This window comes from Trachymyrmex septentrionalis, unplaced genomic scaffold (genome assembly GCF_001594115.1).
Source record: "Trachymyrmex septentrionalis isolate Tsep2-gDNA-1 unplaced genomic scaffold, Tsep1.0 scaffold445, whole genome shotgun sequence".
Classification (NCBI taxonomy): domain Eukaryota; kingdom Metazoa; phylum Arthropoda; class Insecta; order Hymenoptera; family Formicidae; genus Trachymyrmex; species Trachymyrmex septentrionalis.
In genome coordinates, this window is record NW_017305617.1 from 1 (window position 1) to 10,981 (window position 10,981).

At 27.2% G+C, this 10,981-nt stretch overlaps 2 protein-coding genes across 2 annotated transcripts; both read right to left on the bottom strand.

Annotated features, from left to right (window-relative positions):
• Nucleotides 1–116: 116 nt before the first annotated feature.
• Nucleotides 117–4,250, bottom strand: LOC108745321 (phospholipid phosphatase 6-like). The gene is made up of 5 exons (XM_018491712.1): nt 4,186–4,250; nt 3,424–3,676; nt 841–879; nt 662–761; nt 117–559 (listed from the first exon to the last, which is right to left on the bottom strand). The coding sequence occupies exons 1-5, from the start codon at nt 4,248–4,250 to the stop codon at nt 174–176; spliced, it is 843 nt and encodes a 280-aa protein (XP_018347214.1). The 3' UTR covers nt 117–173.
• A 1,344-nt stretch (nt 4,251–5,594) lies between these two features.
• On the bottom strand, nt 5,595–7,246 carry LOC108745324. The gene is made up of 3 exons (XM_018491714.1): nt 6,832–7,246; nt 5,935–6,102; nt 5,595–5,620 (listed from the first exon to the last, which is right to left on the bottom strand). Exons 1-3 carry the CDS (start codon nt 7,244–7,246, stop codon nt 5,595–5,597), a joined length of 609 nt encoding a protein of 202 aa, XP_018347216.1.
• Between the last annotated feature and the right edge of the window lie 3,735 nt (nt 7,247–10,981).

The window sequence follows — 10,981 nt, forward strand, 5'->3', positions numbered from 1 at the left end:
GAAAATATCTGACAAAATAAATTTATAATTCGCAATTGTATAATTATGGACATTCTAAAATTTTAGAGTTTTCTAGTTGACATTATCTTAATATTAATGAAAAATATAACTGATTATAAAAATTACATGTGTAAACAATCTAATATATTCTTTTTATCATGATAATCTGAATACTATTCAGACCCAGGTATTTTATCATCCGCAATCCATGAAATTAAATACATACATGTCTCTTGTTCTAAATAAATATAACCTATAAGTAGGCCCTCAAAGATACCGAGAAGTATACCACCAATCACATCTAATATGTAGTGTCTTCTCATCAGTAGTCTGGACATGCATACAGAAAAGGACCACGCTAACAAAGGTGGTGAATATATCAACGATATAGGCCACAGATTGAAGAAGAAATATACAACAAATGCAGAACGAGATGAATGTCCTGATGGAAAGGAATATTTATCAGGACCCAAAGAAAATGGATCGTCATTAGTGGTTGGTCGTCTTCTTCTCGTAACTGCTTTGAGCACAGCAATCACAATGATATCGAGCAATAATCCTGAAATGATTTTTTTTTATGTATCCTAATCAATCGATTTGAGAAACATAATCAATATACTATAAGTGAATCAATTTTAATAGAATTTTATTTGAATTTTACCTATTAGAAGATTCATTTGCATTTGATACAAGGATTTGGCATTAAAAACCCAAATTGAAATAAGAGATACTGCAAGCCAAGGTATACCGTGACATGATATCTGTAGACAGATAGAAAAAAAATTAATATTCGAGAAGCTTATAACAGTAGTCAATAAAGAAATAAATAATTATTTATACCTCCAATAATTTGTTATGCACTTTTAATTGTCTTAAAATCTATGATAACAGAATAATACAATAATTCCGAGCTTTGATTAAGTATCTTAATCTTTCATTAAGTATTAATTAAAGATGAATTTATAAAATTGTAATAGATAATTTATCATGCATCTTTATTAAATCAAAATCGATATACATCAAAGTCAATTTACATACAAAAAAATACATTTTTTTTGTAATATACAAATTTATAAACATAATATGATTTTGTTTCCTATTTTATTTAAATATTAATAAATGTTGATATTCGCTGTCATTATATTCGAAGTATGAATAAACACATTATTTTATTAAATAATACCTAATTTCTACAGGAATTTCTAGAAACACTACATAATTTCTATAGAAATTTAAGCTATAAATTCATGTTGTTCTTTTATGCTCCAAATATAAATAAAAATAATCTTTTATTAATTTATTATGCTAAAATGTAAGAAAGAATATACTGTAGAATATACGATGTCATAATTGACAATATTTTTTAATTGACAATATTCTTAAAATGCTAATTAATATGTAGAATAATACGTGTAATAAGTACATATATTTTCTAAAATTAACGCACCAAGTTATTTATAATTTTGAAGAACAAAAATAATAATTAACACAATATAAAAGAGTACCAATAAAACAAGAATATTAATAAAAAACACTTATATATTTAAAAAAATCGCTCGCAAAAGAAAGAAATAAACATTGATCCGGAAATAATTTGTTTCCGAATTATAACTACATATACGTTAAAAAAAAATTGTAATTGATTTTTTATTATTACAATAACCACTTATTTCATACTGTTTTAATTACATTCTAGACTAATTTAGCGTTATTCAGGATGCATTTGGAGGTATAGTCTTGGTATTTCTCTAGTAAGATAAAAAAAATGTTTTAAATAAAAGAAATTAAAAAATGAGGTATGCGGAACAGAATATGTTTCCGCGTGATGCATCTTGGGTAATGCCAAAATTGTCCAAAATGTAGTTATTTATGTTAACACATAATGAAATAAATTACGATTGTAAAAAATAAATTACAATTTCTAACATAAAAGTGGTTATAACGTGAAAACGATGTATTTCCGAATTGACCATTATATAGCTTTTTTTAGTATTACACTTTTTGTAGTATTGCGGGCGATTTCCGGACACCTGTATGAAATAAAGAATAACTCTAAATATGCATTATAATGCATGCACAAGTAAACTGCGTTATTTGAATACTCGAAATGAACGATACGTTTCTAATAGTCTCAGATTTGTTTTTGAAGTACGATTAATTTCTGAAGACATAATTATTCCTCGATAAACGTTGTTTTTTAGTTTAATGATTCTATTTACCTTTTATTGGCTACATTATATTTATATTTTAATTATTAATATTATTAAACATATTATATACATGTCGCGTTTATATATACATTCTAAATTCTTTTTAGTTACCATGTATACATCGTAATTTTCCGAGAAAAAAGCGTAGCATCCAATTTACACTCTTTGCGATACGTATACTATTTAGTCTTTCAAATATAATAATGTGAAATAATATTATATAAATCATATTTGCAAATTAAAAAACTTAACAGTTTAAAAGATTGTTAATAAAATATGATTTATGTAAATAATATAGATTATTATATTTATAAAAAAAACTATTAGTTAATTTATATGATCCTATTACAATAAACACTCATCAGAGATGCATGTTTTACTCTTTGATTTTCCAACCAAATATGAATGCTACTTGTCTGCGTAATGCTTTTATAGTCAAATAGGAATCCGCCACAGTAATATTTATTCATCATCTGAATCTATAAAAATGATAAATATGTAAAATCAGAACCTTAGCACAATTGGTTTTGTCAAAAGGTTTAATATAATAATAATTTAGAAAAATCGAATTTTAGAAACTGAAATCATTGCTTGGACTAGGAAATTGTCCATCTCCCGGCACTTCTAACTGTTTCAATTTTTTTTCGTATAGTATCAATTTTAATACAACACTTTTCTTAGCCATATATTACAGGTGAAATTAATTAAAAAGTTCTTTTATCATCATGTAACTTTTTCTGTATGACTGAAAACTGAAAACTGATAAAATTTGATAATTTCAGTAAAAAAAGTTTTTACTATACTTTTTACATTTCTGACTTACGAAAAAAAGTTACATAACCGATACTTTTGAAAAAATGAAAAATTGCACTCTTCCTAAAATTATTTAAAAAAGTCAGTTTAAGAAATTTTTTATTTTAAGAATTAATAAATTTAGACTATTGAACAAATACCAAAACATCCTTTGAACAAAAATGCCTTATATTAACGGCAGCTTTGAATTTTTTTGGATTCAATACGATCTATAACATGTGTAATCTTGTTTTTGCTAATATTTAATTTTTATATTACATTTGATAAATTATTACAAAAATAGCAGAGTAAAAACTTCTCTATATAATTTTCTGTATAACTTTTTCTGTTAACCAGTTTTATGTGATCAGGAGAAGTTAGACTTATTACAAACTGTTCAATATTTAAGATTTATCTTTACATGATATAAACAAAGCGAATAATTACCAGAATCTAATCTCCGTTGTTTCGATGATGATTCCCAAGTCGGAGAACTCTGCGTCGTAATACTTTGCACTCCACTGGACATTGGTACACTCCCACCGTCACTGGAAGTGCTTTGTCTGGGCCTGTATTCCACAATCGAAGAACTTTGTGTCGTAGTACTTGGTATTTCGCTAGATTCTGGTATCACTGGTACATTCTCATCGCCACTCAAACTGTGTTGTTCAGGCCTGTATTTACATGTTAAAAAAATTAAACTTATTACGTATTACTTAAAAAAAAAGAAAAATGCTATAAAATACACAATATTTTAAATTCAAAGAATACATCCTATTGAGGGTCTTATCAAATCTAAATTTACATTTTTTGAAGTCAATATTGACATTATCAATTCGATAATATTTACATTTTTAATTCATTTTGCTTTATGTTTGTATAAAATTAAAGTTTTTGAAATTATATATTGAAATATAATGCCGCAGAAACATAATAACATAATGTAATATGCAAATGTTAACACATATACTAGCTAGGATATGTGATTATAAATACGGTACTTAAAGCAATTCAAATTGAACAAAGAAGTTAATTCCTTGTTATTTTACAATTTTTATATTAACTAGTGAGAAACTATTTAATTAAGATAAATGAGTGACCGTTTATTGGAATTAATTCAGATAGTAAACATATTGCACATTATACATGGATGCTAAATGCGTACCAGTATTTTGTTACATACGAATTAACCGCAATCGTCGCGATACGTTTATCAGCGATATCTTCTTTGCACTTACATACATTCATTATTGAATCAATTATCACAAATTTCGTATGCAATATATAAGCAGAAAATATTGGCATTTACAATACATTTTGCTTATATTCAGCATACAAAAAATATAATGACGATATTATGTAAAAAATTTTTAAAATTTGTAAAATTAAAAAAAATTTGAATATTCTGTGATTTATGAAATTTTTTTTTAAATCACGCGAAACATAGTTTACAATTGATTACATTTATTATAACATAATATAAATTATACTTTTATTAGAAGTTATATTTAATTTTGATATATCATTTAATATAAGAAAAGTGAATTATTCAACAATGTGTATTTCTTGAATCTCATACCTTTCCGTTTGATGTGATATTTGCGTTGCAGCTTCTCGCCTTTTTTCTCTTAAAATTTTCAATTTGTTTTGTAGATTTTCTGTTTTATCTTTTCTGTGACTCTGATGTACACTGTTATTAAAAAAATGTTTCGGAATAAATTGAAAATAAAATTAGAAATTATTTAAACGTTAAATACGAAGCGCTCTTACAGTTCCGAGTGTTAAGATGTTGAACTAACATTCATTAAAATTAAAATTAAATTAAATTAATTTATTTCAGAAATATATATATATATAAATTGAGAGCCGATAAATTATCGGATATTCACACAAATTCATTCTGATAATCCCCCCCAAATTTTCCCAAATCTTAAAAATTGTAATAAACTTATTGCGAAAAAAAGAACTAACAGCGCTTCGTATTTAATGTTTGAATATTTGAGTTCCATTTCCAATCAGATCTTAGAAATTATTTATTTGAGTTTATTTGAGTAAATCGATTAAGTAAAAAGTAACACCAATTGTAAAATTATAAATGTTAAACTAAAATACATAAAGGAAGGGTCCCGTTTGTCTACAAAACGATTATCTATACTTTTAAATATACATGTATTTTAAATAATAAAAAGTTATATTTTCCTCAAGAAGTTCTTTACAGGTTTTAAGATGCTAGTAGCATGAAATTAAAGTTTCTATTTAAATTTGGGGGGTTATTATAATATTTCACATTAACTATGTGTTGAAATCCGAAAGTAATTGTTGCAATCATTTCTAAAATGATTTCATTTAGAGTACATACGTATTCATATGTCTAATTTTGATCGTAATTGGCGCTTCTTCGTGTTTAATTGCTTTGTGATTATATTACTATTTGTAAAATGTTTATTATAAGATGTATTTTGGAGGAACAAAACCGAAGTCAGACCAACAATCGCCATTACTTTCAGATTATTATGAAGTTATAGAAATAAAACAAGTAAAACGTAATTAACTTTTGAATATGTTTAAAAAATATCTGTTCCATACTTATGCTTATCCATGTAGTGTTGGTACATCTCCTGCAAATTGTCGAGTGACAATTGAGTATCTTCTTCTAAATTTGTTGAAAACTCACATTCAGAGCAGGTTGCTAAAGTTCTATTCGTTATTTTGTAGTCTTGAAGTATCCTTTGTATAGTTCGATCATATCTTACTTCATTGTATATCTCATGTTTCGGTCCGTGATGTATTTCCCAATGGTTATGTATGCGGTATAACTTATCATTAATTAATTTAGTTTGATGTCCACATTTATATATTTGACATTCTACAATAGGACGTTGTTTATCTTGTTTTTTAATTTTAAAATTGTATTGTTGCAGTAGTGTATTACGATCTTCTGCAGTAATTTCCGATATAGTTCTTAAAGTCTCTTCCATTAAGAGATCATCATCAATGCTTTGCTTTTTTTCATTTACTTTTAGCTGTAGTTTTTCTTCCTTTTCTAGTTCAATTTGTATGGATGCTTCGTCTTCGAGGATTGGTACTTCATCTTGTAGTACTTTCAAAGTATAGCTGTGGAATCCATAAGATTAATGAATATGGTTTATTAATTTTTGTTCTATATCAGTTACGTTCTGTGTCAATTTTAGATTACTTGTCTACAATGATTTGTAGATTACCAGTGACTGCAATTCTCACGGAATTATGTATTAATAAATATATGTAAATTATATGATTATTATAACGGTCATTATCAAAGAATTAATTTATTATTTATGGCAGAAACGTAAAACGCTACATTTTTTTATTAAGTGTAATTCAATTTATCTGGGATTTTTCTTATTATCAATTCTGTACATGTACGAATATAATCATCTGACACGCGCACGTAAAAATTGTATTTAACTGAAATTTATTATATTCGGAAACTAATGACATCTAATATTTTTTATATTTCAATCTAATTTATAAAAGTTATTACTAAACATCTTAAATGTTACATGGTAAAATGTACTTAACGTATATTCGTACGTATGACAAAATAATGTACATATAAGGCTACAAAAACTGTACTGACAACTATACTACACTTGTTTTCTTATGTAGGATATACACATATCAGAGGCATTTATATAACATTAATTTCATGAAAATATATGCTCAATTTCAATTCTATTTGTAAAATCGTTTCTGTTTTTCAAATTAATAACGAAATTGTATAAAAAAATAAACAGAATGTATAAAGTCAATTTTTTATGCTTTTGGGTGTGATAAATTTGACGAATACATTTTACATACGTATCATGTGAGTTCAAGTGTTTTCCTAAGTCCGCGAGTACTTTAGCAGGCTGCGAGTCCAAACCTGTCAAGGGTTTTGTCGTCCGACAAAATGAGCACTTCACAATTTCGGTGTCCGTTATTTCGTAATTATTTAGTATTTTTCGTCCAGCAACAATCCCTACTACTTTTGCAAAAAAATTTTTTTTATCGTCTGCGTGATGTGTTATCAAATGGTTTTTAAATGGTAATGCTCTACCAAATTTACTTTTAATTGTCACGCCACAATTTGATAGAAGACATTTCCCACTGTCGATTTCGTTATAAAATTGACGTTGAAGGTTAAAGCTTGTTGCTAGGGGTTTATATTCTGGGTTGTCCATTATTTCTGATTTATCATGCTTTATGTATAAATGACTTATCATTCTAATATAATCGACAGTAAAATCAACATTTGATTGTTGTCTACAGTATTCACATTTGAATAACTGATTTTTTTCCGCGTCTAACCCCGATTCTGTGTAAAACTGCACTATATCTTCTGATTGCTGTTGAGCCATTTTCATTAACACCGTTCACTAACATGGATTGCTCATGACTAACTGCTTATTACTTGGAGAAGTGTTTACTATTTTAAAATTGATCATAACTAAGAAGTCAAGGAAAGATACACGTCTCCTTGTCAGAAAATGTAAATACTGATAACTTTAGTTAGTTTGTGTGTATTAAATATACCATTTGACCGACAAATTGTGTAGCTCTACATCTCAATAAATATTTATTACAATTCTAACATTTAATAAAATTCTAAAATCTTAAATTATTGAAATGCACAGAGGAAGAAAGAATATTCTTATATTGGAAATGTCTTTATTTTTAAAATATAAATGTTAAAATAAGATTATATAGCGTTAAACCATCGTAACTTGCTTACATGAAAAAATTTTATTTAAACCAAGTAGAATATATTCTCGTTATTCAATAATAATAATTATGATTTAAGAGAGAAGAAATACCATGTAGAAAATATCAATATCCTGAAATCGAGAATCAGAATTTCTTTAAATAGATATTAGATTTTTATTTTATTGTACCGTTTCCTTGAAACAAGCTGTTCGTATTTGTAAATTGTTTTATTGAAATTAAGCGTCCATATCATAAGTGGCTTCAATATAAAATGTACGCGCTATATGTAAGAAATAAACGCCCAGCGCCTATATTCTTTAATTCGTTTACATGTCGTCGTTATTATCGTCATAACGATAATTGCGCTGATATTTTATATAGTAAAAAGGCTGCGCAACTTTACGAACACACAACGACTGCATAACAAGTTATATATATTGTGCAATAAGCTATTACTATAGCTTTAATAAGTCTTAAAACGTAAGAAATTGATCAGTTATAGTTGAACATGGAAAGAATTTTTTTTATATACGTATGCACACACAAAAATATGTTTTCGTTATAACCGTCGTTTGCATAAAAGTTCGAAATTATTCGTATATTATAAACGAATCGATTAGAGTAGCGAGTAAAGCAAAGCTTATAATAAATCTTACAAGACTTAATAGATTATATTCTATTCTGAATAAAAGAATTTAGAGAATAGAAATTTTTAAAATAATAGGCGATTTTATCAAACGTTTTAGACTGTTAATTTTTTCGTTACATTATAACAAAATCGTATAATATTGTAATTAATAAGGAAACAAAACTTTGAATATTTATGCGTCACATTAAACGATTTACTAATTATGTTTTTATGATGACATTGATGACGCTTATATAATATATATATATATGGGTGTGTGCGTGCGTGCGTGCGTGCGTGTGTGTGCGTGTGTGTATCTTCTTTAAAATGCAATGTATTCTCTCCTTGAAACAATTAATTAATACAAAAATTTTAGAATATGTGTGCACAACAGCAGTTAATAAAAAAGCTGAGGTGCATATTCAATGCGCAACACTAAACGATTTTTAATTAATGTATGTTAATACAACGTTTAATTAATAAACCATTAATTGTAATTGTAAGAATAGCTTAAACGATGTCAAATGGTTTACGAAACAGAAAATATGCGAAGATAATTAAATGAAATTAATCTATAGAAAGAAGCATTTGAATATTATATATAGTGCTACATTTTCGAACAAAATGTTAGCGTTCATGATATGTGAAGCCTGTTTTCTGTGGCTGAACTAGCATATGCTTTTGGAACTTAAATTGAAATAAGTATATATTTGACATTTGGCGAAAGTGAGAAAGAAAATTATAGTACTGTTTAGTGCACTAAAAACATCTTATATTTTGGTCGCCGCGCAGCATTATCTATTACACAGGGCAACAATTACGATATTTTATACATATATTGTAGCGACTGTAGTTTTTTCTATTATAATACTGCGGACGACGTATTCATAAAAATATAGTAACCGAAACGAGAGATATAGAACACTTATTTGGCTACTGCATCATTTCTTGCCATGCGTAACGTGTTGATGCGTCCTGTATGTAACAGGAAAGAGTCCCGCATAAAAAAAGCAAATAAACGAGTAATTCAAAATCGGACAATCGATGATTTGAAATTTCGAATTAATTCAGTTTTGAATTTCTTAAATTCGGAAAAAAAAAACAAATCAAATCTAGTGAAATTTAAATGAAATTTTAACGAGTACACACACCAGTACATTATATATTGGAATACTAATTAAAATGGAACTTACTAGTAGTTTTATGAAAATAAAAGACAAAATTGAATATTAAAATAATATATAAATCTAAAGAAGCTACCTGAAATAAAGAAATAAAAGAACTATTCTTTACAGTAAGGTATACGATCACTGCAATGACAGGTTAATATAATTTTAAATACATGATTTGCGCTAAAATCACCTGCTGTCGCTGTATACCCCTTATTATTTATCTTTTTCTTTAACGTTTTGTATAGGTATCTGTGTTTCCATTTCTCTTCGCGGATAAATTCATAAATTTTCCCTGCAAAATAAACAGTGCAGCAATGTATATGATGGAATATTCTACGTAATTTGAGCAATTTGAAAAAAAAAAAGATTTTTTGTTCTAATTTATTAATGTATTTCTGAAGATGTCTTATTTAGAAGAAGGAGAAAATATTGTTTTTATCTTATCGTTGTGCACACTTATAATGTAAGCAACAGTAAACTTATAAGAAAAATTAAGAAGAAAAGAAAAGATACGAATTTGTTGTCGCCTTAAATGTAGTTTTTAAATATATATACTTAAATAAAAAATATGACAATATACCTTAGAAAAGTATGCGGTATGTCGCATGATATGTATTTCCTAGGCCCTTTCTAGTACTGTTCCTAGGCCCTTTCTAGTTACTGTCTAATATTATTGTATTCTCATTACTCAGTTATGCCTATAATGAGTAGAAAGTGGACAAAAACGTGGTAGAATTTTATTCTATTTATTTCATAAGCAGTTGTCTTTCTTATTAATCAATTTAACATCTATTATTTGTTTCGCTTCTATTAGTAAATTGATTCAGATTTTAAGCTGCTTTTGTGTGCAGTAACAACAAACAAAAGTTTGATTGGAATCCTAAGTAATTTTCCTTCTCAGTTACTAGACAGAAGTTCATATAACTGTTTTGTGACTGTTCAAAAAATGCAAAATTTTTTTTAGGGTAATATCTACTGAGTGGTATTGAGTTGAATTACAAGTTATGCGAAATGATATATGAATGACATACAAAGTTTTACATTTTTAAAAATTAGGCATATAAGATTTCCTCTAATTAATTTTCGTAGTTTTGCTTGGTCCATAAAAGATACGACTTCTTATCCTCGTTGATTTTCCTCAACCGTTGCAGTTCTCCTGAAAAATATCATATGGCGTTTTAGTCGCAATTATGTACAGGATTTACCTCGGAATTGACAGCAAAGAGAGTTCGATATTTTGTTAATTGTAAAATCTCCACATTTTCCCGTTGTTCTTTGCGGCTCTTGAGAGCTTCAACGCAAATGACTACCAACAGAATAGAGATCAAGCAAGCCACCACTATGCCAGCTTGACGAGAGCTATATTCCTGTTGACTTGAAGAATGTATGTATAATGATATACATCGTATATATTACACTACATAAATAAGAATAAGATAGTCAAGTATTTGTGG